This window comes from Symphodus melops (genome assembly GCF_947650265.1).
Source record: "Symphodus melops genome assembly, chromosome: 9".
In the NCBI taxonomy this organism is placed as follows: domain Eukaryota; kingdom Metazoa; phylum Chordata; class Actinopteri; order Labriformes; family Labridae; genus Symphodus; species Symphodus melops.
In genome coordinates, this window is record NC_136699.1 from 2,267,578 (window position 1) to 2,290,699 (window position 23,122).

The window sequence follows — 23,122 nt, forward strand, 5'->3', positions numbered from 1 at the left end:
CCAGCTTTAAGTACCTTATAGACGCCCAAGTTACAAGTGAAGCCTCTTTTAAAAGAAAAATCTCCCTTGCATGCGATGGGGCACTAAATGGAGGGGCACTAAATGGAGGGGCCCTCGGGAGCGAACACTTCACACAGTAAATGGAACCGAGAGACGAGCGAGGAGAAGTTCCTCCGTCTCCTGGAAGCTATTCAAAACATTTCAGAGATGGGTTAGAGTGTGTGTGTGTGTGTGTGTTGGGGGAGGTGGGGGGGGGGGGTCTCCCCACTTCCACTCTGAGTCATGTGTGTAGATACTTCGGATGTGATTTATCATTTATTTCTGGCCCAAACCAGCTTCCAGAATTCGCCCTCACTGGCACGCAGCAGATAAAGCGAGCAGCTCCAGAACCTCATGCTCCAGGTCTGCTGCTCCTCTCCATCGCTTCAGGATTCATCATATCACAGGCTATGAGTTCACAAATATAACCTCGATGGATGTCCTGCAACTGCTCCATCTGACCCCTAAAAACGTGCGTCTCATTGAACTTCTTTTAGAAACACATTCTGCACTCTGAGGTTGATTTCAGATGATATAACCGGTTTGATATCGTGCAGCGTTTGCAGAACTTTTTCAGCTCTGGAAAAAAAAGAAAAGAAAGTAAGACCCCAGTAAGACTTTAATCCAGCACCCCTCCCTGCTGCCTGTCTCTGGCCATTTCTACCACTCTCGTCTGAAACGCTTGTGACGTTAAACACCTGTTAACTTTTATGTCTTGTTAGAGGAGTGGCTGAATGGGGGAGCTTTATGTTCCGTGCTGGCTGCAGCCCCGGTACAGGAAAGACCACTCCCAGAGCAGAGAGGCAGCCCCCCCTCCCCCCTCACCCCTGCAGCAGCCTGAGACAGGACCCCCCCCCGCCTCTCACCCATCCCCAGAACAGTTACCTTTATCGTAGCTGACAGCTGCGTGAAACCACCGTCCGGCGCTCGTCAGCTGCAGACCTGCTGGGGGGGGCAGATCGTGTTAAAGGTTTTTAAATCAACAGTCCATTTTTCTTACCTTCACATGAAGCTGCTGCAGAGAGTCCAAAATAAACTGCAGCCCCCGAACTGTTCAGAACACGCATGCTCACTAAATATTAACGACAACATGAGTCAGCGGTTTTTCCTTCTGAAGAGACAAGCTGGTAGTGGCCTCCCTCGCAGCGAGGAGGTTGCTGGTTTGAATCCCAGTCTGACAGGAGCCTCTTGCAAGTTCTCACGTGCTCGTTAGGTTACCTGCTGACTCGAAAGGTGTGAATGTGGCTGGTTGTCTGTCTGTACATGTCAGCTCTGTGATTGGCTGGTGAACAGTCCCAGGATGTAGCCCCGCCTCCCGCTCAATGACAGCTGGGATTGGCTCCAGACCCCCACCACCCCAAAAGGGAAAAGCGGTTTTAGATAATGGATGGCTCGCCCACAGAAATGTCTGGGCCCCTGAGAGGTCGAGTAAGGGCCCTCAATGGAAGCCTATCACGGACTGACTAAAAAGACAGTTAAGCTACGTCACTGTAGCCACTCGACGTTACTGCAGATTTTTGAAAGCTGGGAGTGAGTTCTTGCCGGCTTACTCACTGTATAAATCCAGGCCATTAATCTTGCCATTATTAATTTATGTGAGGGTCAAACAGATCATACACGTGTGAATCAATTCAGTCCGAATAATGTCTCACCAATACGTTTGATGATTCATTACCGATCAAGGAGTGAAGGCCAAGCTTTGAGGCTCTCTCACTAATTTGAGAGTCCGGGCCCTCCAATCTTAGATCCTCCAGATGGGCTTGGAATTCGGACCGTAGTGACCACACCCTAATATCTAATTCACAATGAATGTCCCACTGGTTACCTATTACCACCCTTTGTTCCCGATATGATTGACACTGACCGTGTGATATTTACACGAATTCCAGTCTTCCCTGGGAAGTCTCTACGAGGTCAGTATTTGTGTGTCAATCTTCCACCCTTTAACACATTTCATGTAAAACAATAAATCCTTACCTGTGCTGGAAGGGCCATCGGCCCGACAGTTAATATTCTCAGAATCTCTCTTTATTTAAATTGTTTTTTTTCAGGCTTTTTCTGCCTTTATTATGAGAGAGAGATAAAGTGGATAGATACAGATATCGGGAGAGAGGGGAATTTTATTTAGATAATCCAATAACAGAAATTCTTATATCAAAAGGTTTTCTGCTCACCTTCTAGTTGGGGCCCCTGAATCGCCAACTCCACCGCACATGGTCCTAGCTTCAGACTCGTCCTGTCAATCAGACATCACGTCGGGGTCACCAGTTGAAGGATTTTTTGGGCTGTGTCGTCTGATCTGAAAGGATAAGAGATCAAATGAGATCAAGTTAAAAGCTGGTTTGTTGCAGGTTTATCACAGGTAACACAAAGAGCCACCCAGCTGAGAACGTCTCTGCTCGACCGAGGCCAGCAAGAAGTAAGAAGAACTGTCTTTATTAAAACTCTTGTTTTGCCATCATCAGTTTCATGAAGGATAGTTTCTGAGCAGTGGACTAATACAGAGAGGTACACACTGCTGACTGTTTAGACCTTCAGCAACTAGAACAAAGAGCAGCTGGTGAGAAATATATGAGCAGTACGCTAATAAAATATGAATTGTGTTATTTTGTTTTATATGTATTAAACCATTTTTTTTTGTATTTAGAAAGAACACAAAACAGGATATACAGTGTTTTAACTTAAAGGCCACGTATTATGTAAAATACACACGACCATCATTTTCTTGCTTTAATATTTGTTCCTTGTTGGTCAACAAACCCCCAGTTGCTTTTAAAATATTTAAACAAATATAAAGATTTAAAGACATTTACTTGTTTTAACAGAGCAGTTGCTTTATAAGGCTAGATAAAAGTGTGTATTCATCCGTGCTTGTTAACAGTCCTATAGTGGCTCTTCAATGTTAGTGGGATCAACATGTTTCATGAGACACTTAATATTCCAGAAAATAATTTTTGTATTTTTTGTTTATTGTGACACATGTCTTACACACCATCAATTATCACAGATGCAATCGTCAACCAACCCCGTTATTATAAAAGTCCATCCTCTCCGTCTTCTGTTTACCGAGTCTGTGAGAAAGAGAAAAAAAAATTATACTTAAAAAAAGTTAAATGGAAAAAAGAGAAATGCATCCAAATAAAAGTAAGTACCTGTTCTTCTGCAAAGCCTCTTTGAAGCAACACCTCCGCTATTCTTTAGTCTCAGCTCTCCTCCAGCTACACACCTCCAAAACCCCAATCCACTCACATTCACACACTGATCAATACATTTGAACACGCTGGAATTAAGCACCATTTAGAGCAGGTGGTTGAAAGAGAGTCCTTTGATTGAATAGCAAAATGCCATGTTATGCATTGTAAGCAGGTTAATGTTAGCACACATCACATTGAACATAAATTGACACAAATAGATCCAATAATACAATTTGTTTCCAAAGTGTGTTACGAGAATGAGCATCCCCGACACGCCATTCGTTCTCGTAACACAAGACGAAGTTTAAAGAAAAGATGGGGTTTTATTTGACCTAAAAATAGAAAACCAAATTTTAATAACTAGGCATATAAAAGATGTCCATTTAACATAACTTTAAATCAAGAGGATGAGATGAATTAGGGTACCTGAAATCAGCGCAGAACCTTATGGTAGAACTGGGTTACACCACTCGCTCTTTAAAACCTCGAACCCCAGGGACAGCATCAGGTCAACCTCGCTCCTCAGTGAGACCAGCAGCCGCTCAGGGATCCTGTAACTTCATTTTTTTTTACACCTCTCATCTTTGCACCTTCTGAATGACAGACAGATCTTACCTGAAGCAGTTTGCCATCTGAGATCATGGACTACCAGGTCACTAGAGAGTGAAGTATCTCTCATCCACTTCTTCATCCAGCACACTTCCATCACCAGGTAGGAACACCAGGAGTTTCTGTCCTGGGTCGACGGTTCTCGGCCATAGATGATGCAATTTATAAGACACACTTGTCACATATGATTGCCTGCTCCTTTGCTTCCTGGAAAAGAGAAACAAACTTCCTGTATACCAGCGTTTAAACACTCCCAGGGTCAAACAAGGCCCGAAGCATGGTTCCATCAACTTCAATGTATTTCATTTTAATAGAACAGTCACTTTTAATGCGAGGACAAGTTTTTGCAAAGCTAGTTTTTTTTTGTAAAGCACATTTCAACAACAAGGCAATTCAAAGTGCTTTACACAACACCTAAAGCAGCATAACGAAACAAGAAATATCAAAATAGAAAATTGAAGAGACTAAAACAATTCACAATCACAGAGGAGAACAACTTGGACATGTGGGAACATGTATTTAGTAGGACCTTAAAGTTAACTTTTTGTGGGTCTGCTAGCTGATGGGCCCTCACACACAAGAGACTTACCTGCACTGGCTGCTGCCCTCTGTTGGGCTGGTTTTTAGCTGTCCTTTGTCGTCCTCCCTGCACTGTAGCTCCATGGTTGACCCTTTTCCGTGCCGCCACAAAGACATAAGAAGCTTCAGCGTAAAAGCCCAGTGTTGAATTAACTCCCACAGAGTTGATTTCAACACTTTTTCAGGGTTTATATAGCTCCAAACTTTTTAGAGTCAAATTAACACAAGATTAAATCAGTGTTTCAATTCGTTTTTAAACAGCAGGCAACCACTGTTTACTTACAAGCAAACAATACACTTGAAAAGCTGATGTTCAGCACTTTAAATTCCTCTTTAAGTCTGAAAATGATGCACTTGGCTTGGATCACTGTCAGGTTGAAATTGAAGCTCCCATGATCTCACCCTCCATGTGATAAACTTTAAACTGCATTTCATTGGTTTCATGAAGGATCTCAGACGGGTTTCTGACAATGGCCTCAGTGATTCCCCTTTTTCAATCCACCCATCTTCTGAGAGAAAAAAAAAAGACACAAATGTTGTGCACAAAGCCAAATTACAACACAAATATATGTCAATAAATGCATCACACGTACCTGTGGCCTAAAGTGAGAGGTACATATGATGGCCTTAATGCTTGGAAGGTGCAGTGGAGAGAAAAACCTTTACTATCATTGCTAAAAGGTTTAAAAGTTATTTGTGTTCAATGATAGCGTAATGATTTTAATAGTTAGCTAACTACAAGATTCAGCTAGCTAACATTAGCTTGTCAATGTTACTGTAGCCATTTAGTTCATGGCAATAAACAAGACCTTTCAAAGTACATATTCTCCACAAATATAATATTTTACATAGTTCAGATAATTAATTCACTTTATTTTATTAAATTAGACTGTATTTTACTTAGCATGTAGAACTTCACAGGAGCAAGACTCTCTTCACCTGTCTCTCCAACAGAGGTGGGTAGAGTCGCCAGAAATGTAACTCAAGTAAGAGTATAGTTACTTTAGAATAATATGACTCAAGAAAAAGTAAAAGTAGTCATTCAAATAATAATTTAGTAGTAAGAAAGTATTCAGTGAAAAAAACTACTCAAGTACTGAGTAACTTCTGATTTATTCTTTCAATAAATAAATGCATGAATGTAATCACATACACACAAACAATGAATTACATTTCTACAAAATAACTAAAATAGCATAAAACATAAATTATGCAAATTCAGCCACAAGAACTGGTAATAACTTCAATCAATTTTCTCTCTTTAAACAGCACAAGATGATCAGTTCTACAAACAACACAAACTATCTGCAATAAAGCTAAAGCGTGTCAAAATACATTTCAGTCAAGTAAATACTGATACTAAAATACTAAAACTGCTTTTTAAATAACATTTATAATCTCAACAATCTAAACATCCCTCCACTTCTACCAAACATGGCGCCTTCCTCTTGACACCTCGCCATTAATTATATGAACCCAAGGCTGGGTTCAGCTCTGTTTCACACTTCCTGGTTGAGAGAGAATAGTGCACTCAAGTTTGTGGAGCAGCAGGTGACTGGCAAGATATATTTGATGTGTAACAATAAATAAAATATTTTGATGTACAATAGTCAATGTGTATCAAAGTAGAATCTGAGTCCCCAAAAGCTCAACATGTAAACTAATCTAATATATATATATAATAATAATTATAATTTACACTTTATTAATCCCACGAGGGGAAATTCAGTTTTTACACTCTGTCTAACACACACATAGGCCGAGATACACACTCATGCACAAACAGGGTTCTAGTGACCTGCATTAATGGAGAGGTCTCGGAGTGAGGGGGCTGCCCACAGCGAGCGCTCCAGAGCAGTTTTTGGGGTTCGGTGCCTTGCTCAGGGGCACCTCGGCAGTGCTCAGGAAATGGACTGGCACCTCTCCAGTTACCAGACCAGTTTCCGGACTTGGTCCGTGCCGGGACTTGAACCGGCGACCCTCCGGTTCCCAACCCAAGTCCCTACAGACTGAGCTACTGCCGAATATATGTAATATATTCTGTCCTGTTTAAACATTGCAATTACCATGTGCATTTGTAATGTCATTAGCCTTTTGTCACTTGTCACCTTTTGACTCTTGTACATTTTGATTTTGTGATTCTGTTTAAAAATGTTTTTCAAATTGCACAAACTCTTGACAATCAGGGATTTCAGGATGTCTGGTCTAAGTTTGTTGAGTTTTTAAAAGGAGGGAATTTTGGAGAGGTAAATATTCCCACAGTCCATTATGTTTGCCATCTTGTGTCTATGGTTTATTTCTATATAAATATAACCTTTTACTTTTTGCACTTTTAATTAAATCACGTAAAATTTGGTTGATTGTTTATTTCTGTAGCTGCACACCTGTCTTTGATTTATTTGCTACTTGCTGGGTTTTTTTTGTTAAATGACAGAAAATAAAAACTTTGTTTTGCACTTCCCAGCTGCCGTATTTATTTCACATAAGAATAACCGCTCTGTAACACAGCCTATCACTATTACGTATTATCCGACAACATCTGCAGTACCTTATTATGCCACTAGATGGCATCAGAGCTTTACTTTACCACATGGCACCCCTCTCCCATTTTTCTACTTTTTTTTTGGTCCAATGGACTCGCCCATGAGCCGCCCCTTGTGACTGTCTCTCTGTCAAGTCACACATGCGCAATAACATGTGGACAGGAAGTCCATCAAAGTAACACAGCCTATCACAGCTGACGACGTTATAAAAGGGTTAATTAAGGCAATAAACGCACTACAGCTATTTAATTAATTGTTACCCGTTAGGAGAGCCAGTCGACAAGCCCCTTTGGGTTTATTTGGCTTGTCCTTTTTTTGCATTAAATAATCACACTGTCCTTTCCCCCCATTCTATCTATTTGTGTTTGTTTTAAGTGCATTAAATTAATAAATTAAAAAATACCCAGAAGATTAGGTATGTAAACCAATGTAAATAAATCATGTGAAAATACGATATCATGTCACTGTGAGTGGCACATTATGGAGCTTCTGTGTGGTCCTGAAGCCTAATCAGACATTTTCCAGGTGACAGACATTCTTAGGTGTCTCCTCTTTGTGTATTGAAAAGAAGCCCATTGTTCTGTGACATTTTGCATGTAGACAGTGTTTGATGGTTTTTGCATTATAAGGGTCAATCGTTGCAGACAGAATGACACATTAGGTGCAATAACAGCTGAGGATAAAATTGCCGCAGACCCCTCCCTGATCAAACTGCTCCTCTTTCTCTCCCATTGTCTCTTTTGTTGTTCAAACGTCGCTCCACCGCGACTCTTATTTTGAAAATCCTTTCCCAGAAGTGCAGCCTGATGGATCCGGGTAACTTCACCGTGCTGCTGTGTCAGTCACCATGGTGGCACACAACAGACCTGTCTCCACTTTAAGACACAGCTAAACCCAAAATGTTCACATAGGGACTTTTTTCTCAGTGACTGTCTCCGTGTCTTCCTCTCATCATGGACGTCGGCTTGTTGTTGACAGGATAACCTTTTTGCTTTGACTTTATTTGTTTCCTGTCTGGGATTTCTGTTGTTTTTCCACCGTCGCTTGCAGATCGCTGCAGACTCGAGGAGGAATGGCTGTGATGAAGGCTGGCTTGCGTAAAAGGAGATTTTTCACTCTGAGGAAACAAGTCGAGTGAGACAGTTTGAGCCACATCTTTACACAGAAAAGTTTCAACAGACTCAGGGAGAGAGAGAGACAGAGAGAGGGGGAGAGAAAGAGAGAGAGAAAGAGGGAGACTGCTCGGCTGTCTGGCTCCAGTCGTGGCCTGGCTCCGGGCACTCCCAGCTTGTCCTCGAGCTCCGGAGCTCGTGCGCCCTGAATAAAGCGAAGACAGCAGGAGGGGAGAAGAGAAGAGGGGGAGCTTTTTTGTTTTTGTTTTTTTTTTTGTTTTGTTTTGTTTCTATCAGCACCTCTGGATTCTAATAAACGCATTATTCAGGAAGAAGACACTCAACATCCTGCAGACCCAAACAATGGCGTCTTATGTGGATAACAGCTTTCGGCAGGCTGTGATGATGAATCCGGCTGAAAGGACGCAACAGGTCAGAAGAAAAAAAAATCCTTTATGATCAACTACTGACATGCATCTTTGTTTGAACGTGATTATTTCCGCTCTGTAGAGACACATTTACAATGCAACACACCTCAAACTGCAACAGTGTGTGTGTGTGTGTTTATCAGTACATTGCAACTGTTGCCATCATGCAGCCTCGTCCCAGTGCTTCGTGAGGCTACATCCCGCTAAGCCCTCTATCAGCTCAGATGATCAAGGCTACTTAACATAACAGGAGCTGCAGCCTTGGTGGCAGACTAGCCTCACGAGGAGCCTCACGGTTTTGTTTGGGTTTTTTTTGCACTTGAGGTGAATGCATTTTCTGGACGTGGGTAAAAGAACGACTTTTTTGCAAACAGAGATAAAACAACGAGGTGCAAAAAAAGACCAAGAGGCTAGTAGTGCTGCTAGTCCTTACCTAGCCGATAGCTTGTAGCCTACTAGCCCTCACCCCCCCCTCCTCAGATCTGGGTTTACTCTTTCTTATGAGGGCTCACCATGACTGATCGGCGCTGTGCTACTTTACATGTCTCCCTCTGTTTGGATATCTGAAAAGGTGGAAATCACAGTGAGACATCATGTTTGTTGTTTGCACGTGACATCTGCTCATCTGCAGGGATCAAATCAGATCATCCTGATACAGATACACAGCTTGGGATTTCAAGATGTTGCTTAACAACTTCATCTTTCACTTCATCAGTCGGCACTTCTCAGAGCTGGTGATGTTGATCATTGCATGTTTATCTATCTCTATCTTTACCATCAACACTTTGAGGACACGTGGACAGACTTTTGACATCATGTCCTCTAAACGCTGATTAGCAGATCTCTTCTCTGTTATTGTTTTTTTTTGTAGCTAGGTGTTCTCCCAGTGATACCTGCAGCAGGGAGGTGTGAACATGCTCCTTATTAACGCCGAAGCCGTGCACGTGCACCCTCAAAACGTGCACGGCTCTCAGACTCTAGCAGCCGTGCACGTGCACATGCACACACCATCAATCCATTCAGGCTGTGAAGACGGTCCGGTCCGTCCTGCTCCTTTCTTTGGAGCGCTGCATGGTTCCACTGCAAATGGATGCTGCTCCACACACACGCACACGCACACGCACACACACACACACACACACACACACACACACACACACACACACACACGGACAATCAATAGGCCACCACTTAAAACCAGGGAGGCTGGAGTTAGTGGCACAGGCTTTCTGCTCGTCCATCTGACATTGAGGAAACAATTACAGAGTCATTGACTGCTTGTTAGCTGCAGTGGGCTCTCTGTCTTTACGGCTTTATGGAAGCTATAATTTGTGCAAGTGACAGATGCTGTCGTGGTTGTGGAAACAAAGAGTGGGATGCAGAATGGGCTCCTTGGCATCAGTAGCAGTGACTCAGTGGACTGGACATGAGAAGTTTTGTCCTCACTGGACGAACGTGCCGTCGGTGTCTTTAGCTTGTTTCAAGTCTGCGGCGAGCTCTTTCTTCTTCTCTCAGAACATTCTGACCAATGAAACTCCTGGGATGATGGGCTTATCCACATCGTTTGTTCAGCTCGAGGTCATAAAGAAAGATCCTCGCTGCTAATTTGCAAATAAAGATAATCAGGAAATCAGTTTTTTTTTTCTTCTTTTTTCGATGTTTGTCGTTGTTGAGTTTTTTTATTTTAAAGCTGTGATGTATCCTGTCTCATCCTGCTCCATCCCACCAAAGAATTTACATCGGCAGTGTCATATTAACGTGTGAATACTTTCCAGCCCTGACAGGAATACGCGAGGCGGGGCCGGGGATTAAGCTTCAGGCATTTCTGAGCTGGAAAAATAGTCTGATTTTTAAAAAGATACCGAGCCTTGCATAAAAATGATCCCGAAAGGAGGTTTAGCTAAAAAATCCCGTCTGGTTTGTCTTCGGCCCGTGGACGTGCGGCGACTCAATCACTGTGATTCAGAGAGGTGGGATGTCTCAACAGGATGTCCGGAAACAGAAGAGCCCGAGGTTCTTCCACAGAAACAGATCCCCTTTGACGTCGAGCTCGATGGTTTGACTGAGTGTCACGGGAATGTGTGGGCGCTCTTTTCACACTGTTGATCTTAATGCTGCAGGCGGCGTGTCGCCCTCTGTCAGGATTAGCTAACGGCTACAGGGATCTGTCTCTTTAGCTCAGGACTGACCACGGGCGGGATTTGACCCTGAGCCTCACCCCCATTGTCACATGACAGGCTCAATAACGGACCACTTGACAGGCAGCGTTCACAGCCGCTTCGCCCGCTCTGTAAGTGGAAGGAGCCGGCGTGATGATGGCGGAGGATGACACAGCTGCACATTTTTTTTTGAATTCAGAAAACACGATTTGATTTCTCAGCTCACGTCTTAAAGTGAAGATTAAACTAAAGGGAGACTAACATGTGAGGTCGCTGTCAGCACCTTGTGTTCAGTCACTTCCTTAAAATGTTGCTGGCTTTTAATTGGACCTGGGCTGTGTTTGGATGTCCTCCTGACGGCTGATTTTCATGGAGACTGAGTGAAGTCAGAAAAGGTTCACGGGGTCTTTAAACAGCCGCTCGTCCTCGTCTTTTTTCACTTTCAGACACATGATCAGGTTTATAGACGGGGACGGCTCCTTGCTAGCATGTTCTCATTGGAGGATGTCATACAGTCGTGTAAGAGTCCACAGCTGAAGGTTAACATGACGTCTGTCTCACCTTTGTCCCGTCTTTGAATCAACGCTCCCGTTTTATTCCAGTCCATCTGTAACGATGAGCGCCTGTGCTGCTTCATCAGCTGATATGAAGCTCGTGTGTGTGTGTGTGTGTGTGTGTGTGTGTGTGTGTGTGTGTGTGTGTGTGTGTGTGTGTGTGTGTGTGTGTGTGTGTGTGTGTGTGTGTGTGTGTGTGTGTGTGTGTGTGTGTGTGTGTGTGTGTGTGTGTGTGTGTGTGTGTGTGTGTGTGTGTGTGTGTGTGTGTGTGTGTGTGTGTGTGTTATCTTTAGCTGTCCAGACCAGGCTGTGTACTCTTTGAGCTCTTTGGATCTGTCTTCTCCCCTCGAGATAGAGAGTCTACGAAGCGTCTCCTCACTTGAACCTTCAATCTGGTCGTTTCACTTTCAGCAGTGAAGGACAGAAAGAATCCAGAAGTCGTCCAGGAGCAGACGCAGGTGGTAAAACTAAAGGCAGCAAACACACAAACAGTCGGAGGCCGTCGTGAGCCTGATCGCTGGAGGGACAAGCCGCCTACTTTCCATAGTTTCCTCATCTTCAGGAGGAAGAGAGCAGGGATCTCGTGACCTCGCTGACTTATAGCGTGAGCGGTCTGAATCTTCAGCTGGCCTCATTCAAACAGCACCGAGCTTACCTGTGGAGCTAAAACAGCAAATGTTCAGAAGAGTAAACAAGCTCTTTGTCTGGAGCCGCCACGACATCTTAGAAAGGTCCACAAACGGGACGGGTCAGGGGTAACAGAGCCGGTCAAGAGCGACTTGTTTTCTGTGATAATTCAAAGAAAACAGTTTTTATTTTGAAAGGCAGGTCGAGGAGACGCAGAGTGAGGAGACGCTTCAGCCTTTCTGATCCGGGACCAAGAACCCTGAGATTTCTGCTCCACTGATCCACTTCTGTTATCCAACATGATTTGATTTGAAGCAGTCTTAACTCATCGGTCTGGACGAGGAGACGAGCAGCAGAGGAAACGGCGTGCTGAGCACAGAGCTGCCCCGTCTCTCAGCATCCCGCCTTCCTCTGCCACGCTCTTTTCATGTCACCATCCTGGCTGTTGTTTTGCAGCCCTACAGACACGTGTGAACACATGACCCCCCCCCCCCCCCCATCCTGTAAACGTGGTCTCGGCTGCTTGTTGTGGCGTTTTGCTCGCGCTCTGGAAGTCGAGTGATGTCACTTTGTTGTTGTTGTTGTTGCTGCAGCGGTCGCTCACTGCGACGCGTTCCTGGAGGGAAGAAACGAGCGCAGGTCCTGATTGGCTCACTTGAATCATACTTTAAATTCACAATCAGCGATTTCAGTATATATATTTTTTTGATGATGATGATGATGATGATGATGGCGGCTGTAAAGCAGAGCGCTGCTCAGTGGAGCCAGGAGCCGTATTGATGTGTCCATTCAGAGTATGGATTGTTCAGCGTTATGGCTGCAGAGGGAGCAGCAGCTGATGAGCTCGAGTCTTAAATCATAAACATCAGCTCTTTACTGCACGCCGTGACATTTATGGCTGTTTTACAGTTTAATTGCGCAGATAAACGTCTGATATCATCGTTGAACGGCGGCCAGAACGCTGCACATTCCAGAGAGCTTTCCGTCTGCTGGACTCAGCCTGGATGTTTGTGCAGCTCCGTGCGCCTGGTTCTCCCTCGAATCTAATAATGAAGAAGAGCGGCGTCTGAACGCTCGGCTCAGACGGACCTTTAAAAACACGCAGAAACGAGGTGAAGCTCGAACGTGTCAGCCGGCGTCGGAGAGCTCTGAACTCTGTTTGTGCGTCAGATGGAAGTTCTGCAAACGTTCTGAGCTTTTTAAAACAGGAAGGAACAACTTGGTTGTTTCTTGTTTTCATGATACTGAAGGTCTGCAGAGACGCCGCCGCCTGCCGCCGCGCCGTGAGGCCGAGAAGCACTTAGAAGTACTTTGAAGAACTACGTTGAGTTTTGGGTTTCTAGAGCAGTGGTTCTCAACTCCTCGAGCCTTTAGGACCCGCCACCAACGCCTCTGTGGAAAATCAAGACCCACGGTTCTGATATTTGTTTTTGACCAATCAGCAGTCGGTGCGAAACATGTTGCAGAATCAAGAAACTGAAGAAAAGAAACCTGTTTTAAGAAGTTCTTCACAGACGGGAAAATGTCTCCACGACCCACCTTTGGGTCCCGACCCACCAGTTGAGAACCGCAGAGAATTTCTACAGTCCGAGGTTAGTTGGTTTATCAAATGCAAAACAACAGACAGAAATGTTTTCAAAAACTTGATGAAATATTTGACATATTCACCCCCCCCCAAAAAAAAAAACTCCAGTCAGAATTTAAATGTTTCGACCCTTCAAATCCTTTATCAGCCTTTTACCAGCATTTACTTTGAATGCAGCTCAATCATTTCAGTCATCACCAGATTGAAACGGCGGTGTAAATCACACGCCACATGAAGCCATGCTGCGGTTAGCCGAACTCTGAGCACATCCTAAAAAGCGCTCGTGATGGTGTTTAAGGTGGATACTTCCTCAGGAGGTTCCTGTGAGAGACAAACAATGGAGGACGGGAGAGGAAGGCGAAGAAACGCCGTCTGTGAAACGTGTGACGAGACGTGACCCAGTTTGACTCTGAAGCTGCTTCTCTCCGCGGCGAGGCGAGGCGTCACTCCGGGTCATGACATCCATCGCTCTGACACTTCCTCCGACTCTGTGACGAGAAAAGAAAAGATGCTTGTTTTTGGTTTGGACAGATTTCACGTCTGGGTGTGAAGTTGTGACGCAGACTGGATCCTTAACGAGCAGCGCCGGCTGCTTCGCTCGCTGTATATAGATTTCATTGACTGCGTACATTCCTCAGGTTGCCCCCCCCCCCCCCCCCCCCCCCCATCAGGGACGTTGCTCTCAGGGTCACTCGGTGCTCTGAATCACACACACACACACACACACACGGTGATGTCGAAGGCATGTTTCGGTTCTTTATGTTCACATTCCTCGAGGTATTTTGAAAGCAAAAAGAAAAGCAGCTCCGGAGTCGAGGCTCCACAAATTCCTCTGGCCTTCGCAGCAGGAAGGCAGCAGAGCTCATGCCACCGAGCGACCACAGTCTTTACATAACCGAGCCCACTGAGACCCACTTGGCTGCTGTGGGAGCTTAGAGAATAAACTGTTCCCTGACGTGCATTATGTCCATGACTGCTATTGAGTTACGCTATACGAGCTGTGGCCGTCATTAAAGAGCCTCATCCCTAAATGGGATTCTGGAAATTCCTGCATTTGGAAAAAGTGACGCCGGCGGTCGAGACAGGAGACGCTCTTCTGTGCTTTTTTTTTTTTTTTTTTTTTTTAAAGTTCAGTGTAGGCTGTGGTGCTGAACAAACCCCCCCCCCCCCCTTCCTTTTATAGGTGACACCTTTTGTGTCTGCACAGGTTGTCATGTTGTTGATGTAAACAAGCAGCAGACGTCTTTGAGTGAAGTTGCCCTTTAGCCTCGCCGTGCGTACGGCCTCGCTCTGCTCTCTAATCCTCCCTGCTGCTAAACTGCTCAGACATGGAGTGGATCAGATTAATTTGTCAGATTAGAGATCTGTAAATCCCAGAACACGGGTTCCAGTGCGGCTGATACTTGTTTACAGTGTTTTTGGAACAATGGCGCAGAGAGACGCTCGCTGGTGGAGAAACAGGGTTGAGATCAGGACGGGAGATTTCGAACGTGCCGGGAGCGGCGCATAAACTCCAATTTAATGCTTTTGTTTTGGGAGATTTTCATCCTGAGACTTGTGTGTGTGTGTGTGTGTGTGTGTGTGTGTGCAGATGAGTTTAATAATTTAGCGGGACGTGGGTTAGATTCTCGCTCTTGCGTGGGTTCAAACGAGTTTGTCTCTGCTGCAGTCCGTGTTTGGCAGAGCGCACGGCTGATCCCAGAGCGCTCCATTCATCTTCCCCTTGCTTCCCCCTTTTTCTTCTTCTTCTGTTTACTATCACACTTTTTAACCTTTAGTAATCCCTCCTCGGATGTGGAAGCATTACAGCTAGCTTCATTAGCATTACAGCTCGGCGTGTGAGTGCACGTGCAGCGGCTGGAGTCAGTTTCAGCTGCTGCACTGAAAGCTTTCAAATATTCATCACGGGGAGACTTCCTGTGAATCTACACCGTGACACATGACGTGTAACACTCATACCGACCATGATATGACGGCTCGTGCACATAATAATATCTTTATTTATATAGCACCTTTAAAAACAACTGCTGACACAGTGCTAAAGAAAAGGACTAAAAATAAGACTGGGGGGGAGGGGGGGGGGGGGGTGACGTCCCATCACAGGTAGAACGAGGATAAAAGAAGAGAAGGTGAGATGAGTAAGACGGCAGGAGAGGAAGTAAAATACTCAGAGCAGTGAAATAAGTGCAGGACGGGCTAAAAACAAATAAGAGGAGAAAGATAAAAAAGTCATGAAATGAAAAGGAGAGATTAGTAGATCACATAAAAGCAAGTCTATAAAAATGAGTTTTCAGAAGTGATTTCAGAGGATTTGTGGTGACAGCTCGTCGGAGGATTCAGTTCTGATTTTTCAAACCTTACTTTCTTTCAACATACATTTTTTTGAACCCGCACAGAGTTTGAGGAAGGCTTTCTTCTGTGCCTCCTCTTCATCCTGCTGCTAGGAGGTCGCGCCGCTAACACAGCGAGCTCTGCGTGTCTACACGCTGGACCCGCTGTGTTCAGAACACCAGGTCGGACTCGTCCATCAGGACTGGACGGAGGCTGAGCGACTCGTACAGCAGACCTGCGCTCCCACAGCATCAACGCAGCCTTTCAATATAAGATCACGCCATTTTTTTTTCTCTCCGTTTCAGGTTTCTGATAAACAACCTGGCACCATATTTAGAAAGTTAAGCAGCGTATTACTGGTCTTTGCACCCTTCCTGGAAGCATCCTTAAAAGACTTTCCATGACTCACTCCTGTTGAGAGTTTCAGGTCAGCGTGTAAGTTTGTAAGATAAGCCCGCAGGCCTCAGAGCGGCTGCGTGGTTTTTTGATTCTCATCTCTTTGTGCAGCCTCTTCAAACCGATCAGATTAAAAGCGCTGAAGTTAATCTCCTTTCAAACTGTGCGTCCGTTAGAGGAGGAAGTCCTCCCTCTTCCCCGTGTAAACAAACATGCAGCGCAGACAACGTTACGTCTTTGACCTGATGTCTCTCGAGCGTCGGGCTGCGCTCCTCGCTGGATGTGTGGGCTCCTGATGCTAACGCTGCCCGTCAAGCCTCCTGCACACTGTGCTTTACAGACAGCTGTGCTGGTAGTAGGCAGCTAATGAGTCGGCCATGTGAGCTAAAAGAGGTGATTGATTACAACGCGAGCATGAGCGAAAAACAGCTGTCTGTGCTAATGGCTGCTGTAGTCAGGAGTGAAAAGTGCTGCAGCAGCAGTCCTCCACTTGTGACGCACGCCGGACAGCCCAAAAAAAAAACCAGCCCAAAAAGGAAACAAAACCCTCGAAATGATGTTTTTAAATCACTGATTAGGAATAATGTTGTTCCACTCTCCGTGCTCGGTGGCGCTCGGTGCTGTAGAGGATCTGTCCTGTGGAAACCTTATCTTTGTAATTGGTCCCTCGGGGTTTGTCTAACCTGTGGTTGGTCACGTTCCCAACTCTGCAGCCCTCAGTTTCCTTTCGCTGCCCATCAGGGGAAAAATGTCCCATCATTACCCGAGGCCTCATCGTAATCTGATTCTCACTGGAATGTTTGACACTTTCTCCACGCTTCCTGCCTTTGCAAAGAAGAAGAAGAAGAAGGAGAAGAAGAAGAAGGAGAAGGAGAAGAAGAAGAAAGAGAAGAAGAAGAAGAAGAAGAAGAAGAAGAAGAAGGGGATAATTATCCGATCTTCCCTTCAACCCGAGCCACCGATTTACATTTTTCTGTCCGGGTCCAGATCGCTTGTTGGTGCCAGTTTGAGATTATCAGGACTCAGTCTGAGCTTGTGTGTGTGTGTGTGTGTGTGTGTGTGTGTGCGTGTGTGTGTGTGCCCAGATTTTTGAAGGCTTCTTCCTCTGGGACACATTTTGTGGAAGCGTTTTTTATTGCCGTGATGCAACATACCCCGCTCTGCCCAGACGACTTTTATTTCACTCTGTTGACATTGTGGTTTGCTTTTTTTTTTCTTTTTTTTTCCTCGCACCACGCGAGCACTCGTTCCCCTCTGAACGCGGTGATGTCACTTCCACCTCGGCATTATTTATTAAACTGCATTCGTTCATCGGCGCCTCCAGACCTTGACCCGGCTAATTGACACTTTGCCTCGCTCGACCTCGGCCAGACGCTTTCCCATATGCTGCTTTATTTCCTCTGCACTTAAAGCGTCCCTGCTGAGCTCGACCCCTCGCCATGAATCATTCCTGCCACCATTAGTATGCACATCTTCTCCTTCAAGTGAAAAGAGCCAAGCGTCTAACATAACGTCACATGAGCAGTTCTTCGGAGAGGTGTGTGTGTGTGTGTGTGTGTGTGTGTGTGTGTGTGTGTGTGTGTGTGTGTGTGTGTGTGTGTGTGTGTGTGTGTGTGTGTGTGTGTGTGTGTGTGTGTGTGTGTGTGTGTGTGTGTGTGTGTGTGTGTGTGTGTGTGTGTGTGTGTGTGTGTGTGTGTGTGTGTGTGTGTGTGGCAGTATTTGCAGATTTGTGATTGAGCAGCGTTTGGCTCGCTCCTCTGTTGTTAGTGGGCAAACACTCAAAAGAAAAGGCTGCACAGTCCTGAGGAAGAATAAGGACCGCTGCTCCAACTGTACAAGGACACACAACGGGCAAAGAGTCGGCCGCTGTCAAGAACTGCAACATGAGTCACAATGAAAGAATTCTAATGATCTTGTAAAGTTCGTTTCCTGTTAAAGCTCTGTGCGTTTCCTGCATGTGCTTCATGTGATGGATCCAGATATCCACTCAACCACACAGCGAGAGGACGGGGGGGGAGTTATTTCTCCGACTTGACCCTCTAAAATCTCTATCGTAGTTTAATGAACTCGTAATATTATAATAACATGACTGTCTGTCCACGATCTGAAGTTTTAAAAACCCAACGCTTGAATAAAAAAAAAAAAAAACAGCAAACCTGACGTGCAACGTTTTGATCCAGTAGGTGTCGACCGTTAGGCCACGCCTCCTCCGTACTGAAGCCTTCGCCCTCCTCCAGTTTCTCTCTACTCACGATCACACGGAGGAGTTATCAAATCGAACCCGTCGTAATTAAACGTTATGAAGCTCCAGCTGCTGTCACCTGCGTCGATGTGTTAGCATGCTAATGTTAGCGCTCATTAGTTAGCTCGTAGCTTCCAATTGAACATGAATGGACACAGAATGACTCAGCTTTTATACACAAGGAGGAGGAGCCGGCCGTCCCGTCCATGTAAACACAGCTCTGACAACAACACAGCCAGCAGGACTCCAGCTTCTCCCTCACTGGAGACAGTCAGGACTCACACACACACACACACACACACACACACACACACACACACACACATTCACACACAGAGAGAGAGACTGGATCTCTGCTGTATTCATGTGGAACATTTTGCACAGTTAACAGCTGTGAGAGTTATTTAGGTTAATCATCTCTCAGTTAATTCTGCGCTGATCTGTTTTATTTTTAGGTGAAAGTCTAAACTCCTGGTTTCTGCTTTTTAATATGTTAATAATCTCGGGTTTCTTCCTGCGGCTTAAAAAAGAACTTGGACGGATTTTGGACAAAAAAAAAAGAGCATTTGAGTTCATTCACTTTTATTTGTAGAGCATGCAACGACCCTGCACAGCGTCACTTTAATACCTTTAACTTTGTTATTAAAGTCACATTTCTTCTGAACTGAAAGCAGTTGAAATAAAAACATTTCTCCGTCGCTCTGATTGTTGCTGCCATGTTTGAGTTTGGAGATGATAGTTTTGTCTCCGAATAATTTAGGAAAACTCACAAGTGAGCTGACGAAATGACTCAGTGAGACGACCGTTCCTGAGAAGTTTGACTAACCGCTCGGATGATTTACATCATGAAAAGTTGTCTTCCGGCGTGACTCTGTCCTGAACGTGTCGTCATGTTGTAAATGAAATATATGGGACAGCGCTTTAACGTGTCGTCTTTGTCTCACCGCTCGCCGCTTTGTGTCCGCCTGCCTGCGGCGGTGTTATTATTGGGCTAAATGAAGACTGTATTTGATTATAATTGGAGGGAAACATGCAGGCCATTCATGCATGCCTCTCTATAGGATCCAGCGCTTTGAATCCACCATTAAGAGCAGTGCGGAGCCGACACAATGACTCCCTGTTACAGCCAGCTTCTGCTTGTCAAAAACAGTTAAAATCACACCAATTATTCAGTGGCTGTACTGGGAGTATAGCTCTTTTAACTAAAGTGCACCAACTGCAGTCATGCCAGGCGGGCTTAAACAAAGCCTTGTGTTATAGCCCAGCGCGCCGTGAGTCACAGGCTCGCATGCACGTTCATTTTATAGAGCGTCGTGAAAAAGGCTAATGCACTAAGAAAAGGTGTTTTAATGTGGACGTTTAGGACATTTAAGTGGACACGTTAGTTTTAAAGAAGATATATTTTTAGGTGTGGAAGGTGTTTTTCGAAGGTGTTGGGTTAAAGTCGATTAAAGTCAATAAAAGGAGAGTGCGTCATATACGCCGTGAAACCATTAAACACCAACTGGGTTAGCTCCACAGCAGCGTTTTTAGGAATTAATTTACAATGCAAAAAAAAAGACATTGTGAATTAAATTAACCTGCACTGAAGTTTTTGAACTTCAAAGTTCGAAAGTTCGTGTTTCAACATAAGAGATGTTTCGATCGGAAAAATCTCAGCTTTTCTCTTTGGACTTCTAGTAGTTAAAAAAAAAAAAAAAAAAAAAAGGAGGGAAAGGCAAATTTAAGATCACAATGGTTCGCCATGTTTCTTTTGTAAAACATCCTCAGGATATAGCTCGAAATCCCCCCCCCTTATCCTGCAGGAGCCCAGACCTATTTTCGTGCGGGGGAAGTGAAAGGTCTTGGGTGTGATCAGGAGGCTGTTCTGTAAACAGGAAGTTTCCATTGAAGACTCGTAACGCTGCAAAAACACTCCGATCAGAAAGTCAAAGACGCATCTTTCCCATCCGTCACAGGCCGTCATGAAGTGACACTCTGAACGCCACAAATCCGCCACCGCAGACTGATATGTGTTCCAAGATTGTGTTAAAAGCTATTACACGTGACCTCCAGGCAGGACGCATTGTTGGCCTTATAAGCTTAAGTGGCTCTTTGTCTCCTCTGTGACCTTATCTGGCAGCTCACCAGATCAACAAAGACGGTTCTCCCTCTGCCTTCAGAAAAACCCCACACTTTCATTCCCTCCTCTGATAACGGACGGTTTCTCACCGTGACAGCCGAAGCCTCGCGCAGGCGGGCCAGATGAAAGAGAATAGATGACAGTGTGGTTTACTGTCCTAACAAAGATCCAGACGTGAGCCCACTGTGACAGCAGCCTTGTTTTATGATCACTTATGCTGTTTGTGGACCAAACTTGGTCGGACACGCGTTTAATGCAATGCAAAAAACTTCCAGGAATTCTGACGCCATTCCAGTTTGTTTTTGTATTTATTTATCCACTCACCTGGTGAAGATATGTCTTTATCCATTTCCTCTATGGCCACTGACTATTAGCATTAGCATTAGCTGGGGCTAGCATGTTCGGCCTGGGTATTTCCCCCAACCCCACGATATGATGTCGTGATGTACACTGATTTAGGGTTGAGAAGAAGAGCAGAGTCGTTCGGATCCTGCAGCTTCAAACACTTCTATGACAGTGTTTGAATCCCAGAGTGTTGATTGGTCGGTCGGTTGTCTTTCAAAAACGGTCATCACAGCTCTGCAGCTGATCGACTGTGTAACGTCTGCATTGATGCGTGTGTTGCACAGCCCTACATCAAGTACGTTCACGGGGACATTTTGAAGAACAGCCGACTGAGGAGGAAGATGTCTCAAAGGCATGACGTCCTGGATGTCTTCATCCTCAACCCTGATGGCTACATTTCCAAACATTGTGACTGCTTTTGTGTTAGCTTTAATGCTAACACGTTGATGAGTTATTGAACCCTCACACTCTGAAGTGGTGTGATGACGTCTCTGAGAACCAAAGAGACTGTGGGGAAAGTTAAACCATCTCTATGAAAACAAATACGTGTTCTTATTGTTCTTGTCTTTATGAAATGTAATTGTCTTGTTTTACGTTGTGTTCATTTTTCCTTCTCTGTATTGTTGTTACGTCCTGAAAACAAGCTATTCCCTGGCACACAAACGGACTCGCAGCCTTTCCTCTGGTGACCATGCAGGGGACTTTTTGTGGCTTTCAGGGTCCTTCATGAGAGAAATCTGGCGTCGTGTGAAAAGCCGCTCCTGGTGGTGAAAGAGCCGCTCTGGTTGTTCCCTAGCAACCGCTCACTACAGAGTAACACTGTCGTGCTGGAGTCACCCGACGCAGCAGTGATTTCAAACATTGATTATTGAATTTCATAAACGTTAGAACAGGATTAATGGCCGTGTCTCGGACGCAGTCACAGTGAAAGTACCGAGCGCGTTGTTATTTTTCTCCCATTGTTGAACTCTGGGGGATTTCATTAGCAACTCTCCTCCTGCCTTTGGCTTTGTGTCAACTTAATTGGACAGAAGAAAAGTGTGTGTGTGTGTGTGTGTGTTGGGGGGGGGGAGCTGGAACCGTGCATTTTTGGATCATTTAGGCCACCGTGGAAGCCATTTCTCCCAGGAAGATTAAAGCACAACCCCATTTTGATCCATCCTGCTCCTCTCTCCCTGTGTGTTTTTTTCACTCCCAGCTCCCATGAATTGATCTTTATATGATGTTGCGTAACTTTGTGATGATTGCCCCGCACCTCTTTGAGGCCTTTGTTTGAGCGAGACGGAGCGGCTTTTCATTCGGCCGGACAGTTGGCTTTGTTCCCGGGAGCGAACCTGCTACGATGAGGTTCAATGACAGAGCTGAGAGCTCTCTTTGTACCCAGTGTTGGTCAGAGTCCACCGTTGAGTCCACATGGAGCCTTTGTTATTGTTCAGGCCGCATGTTTAAAGCTGAAATAAGTAAAGAGATTTAAACCTCAGAGATCATGATAACACGTCTTTAATTTGCATTTTACACAGTCGAGAACAATCGGCCAGTAATTCAATCAGAACCACTGAAAAACACAAAGCAGATCACGCTCATTCAGTGTCAGTTTACATGACGGTACGAGCTAACGTCAGAGCGCTAACGTTAGCATGCTAACGTCAGAGCGCTAACGTTAGCATGCTAACACAACAATGCAGGACGAATGGCTTCAGTATGGAGGAGGCGTGGCCTAACAGGAAGTTTGTTTTGGTCTCATGCTGGAGCTCAAGGTCGACATCTTTCTTTGGTGTTTTTTGCTAACGTTGTCACAACAAATGATTAAACATTTCCCTCATGATAGATTCAGAAGTTTGCGGTCAGGTGAAGTTTGTGTCATATGAAATGACGCGTCGCAGATCTGCACACACACTCGTACAGCGAGGATGTCGGTGTGCAGCAGGAGAGGCAGCGAGTGTGTCAGCTGTGTTTACAGTCAGCTGAAGAGCTGGACTTGACTCTGGGTGACGTCGTGGTCAGAGTCCTGGTTGCCATGGCGCCACAAACTGTTGTCAAGAGGAGTGCACATTGTGTGTGTGTTTCTTGGTTGGATTATTAAGTAGCATCGTTAGCCCTAAAAGTCCAAACGGTTAACGGAACAATGATGCACAGGAGGCGGGTTTTAATCCGAACAGGTGTTTCGCTCCTTAACGTCTCATCCGCCGACGCCGTTAACAGCTTTGACTTCTTGGCCCGTGTGTGACAGCAGTCGGCTATTATGCGGCGCGACGGC

General features: G+C 45.1%; 1 protein-coding gene across 1 annotated transcript in view; it reads left to right on the forward strand.

Moving 5' to 3' along the window:
- Positions 1-7,756: 7,756 nt before the first annotated feature.
- The window catches only part of rapgef2b (Rap guanine nucleotide exchange factor 2b), a 74,499-nt gene continuing 59,133 nt past the window's right edge, over positions 7,757-23,122 (forward strand). The window contains 1 exon segment of the mRNA XM_079351522.1: positions 7,757-8,508. Coding sequence (XP_079207648.1) covers positions 8,440-8,508 — 69 coding nt within the window. The 5' untranslated portion in view covers positions 7,757-8,439.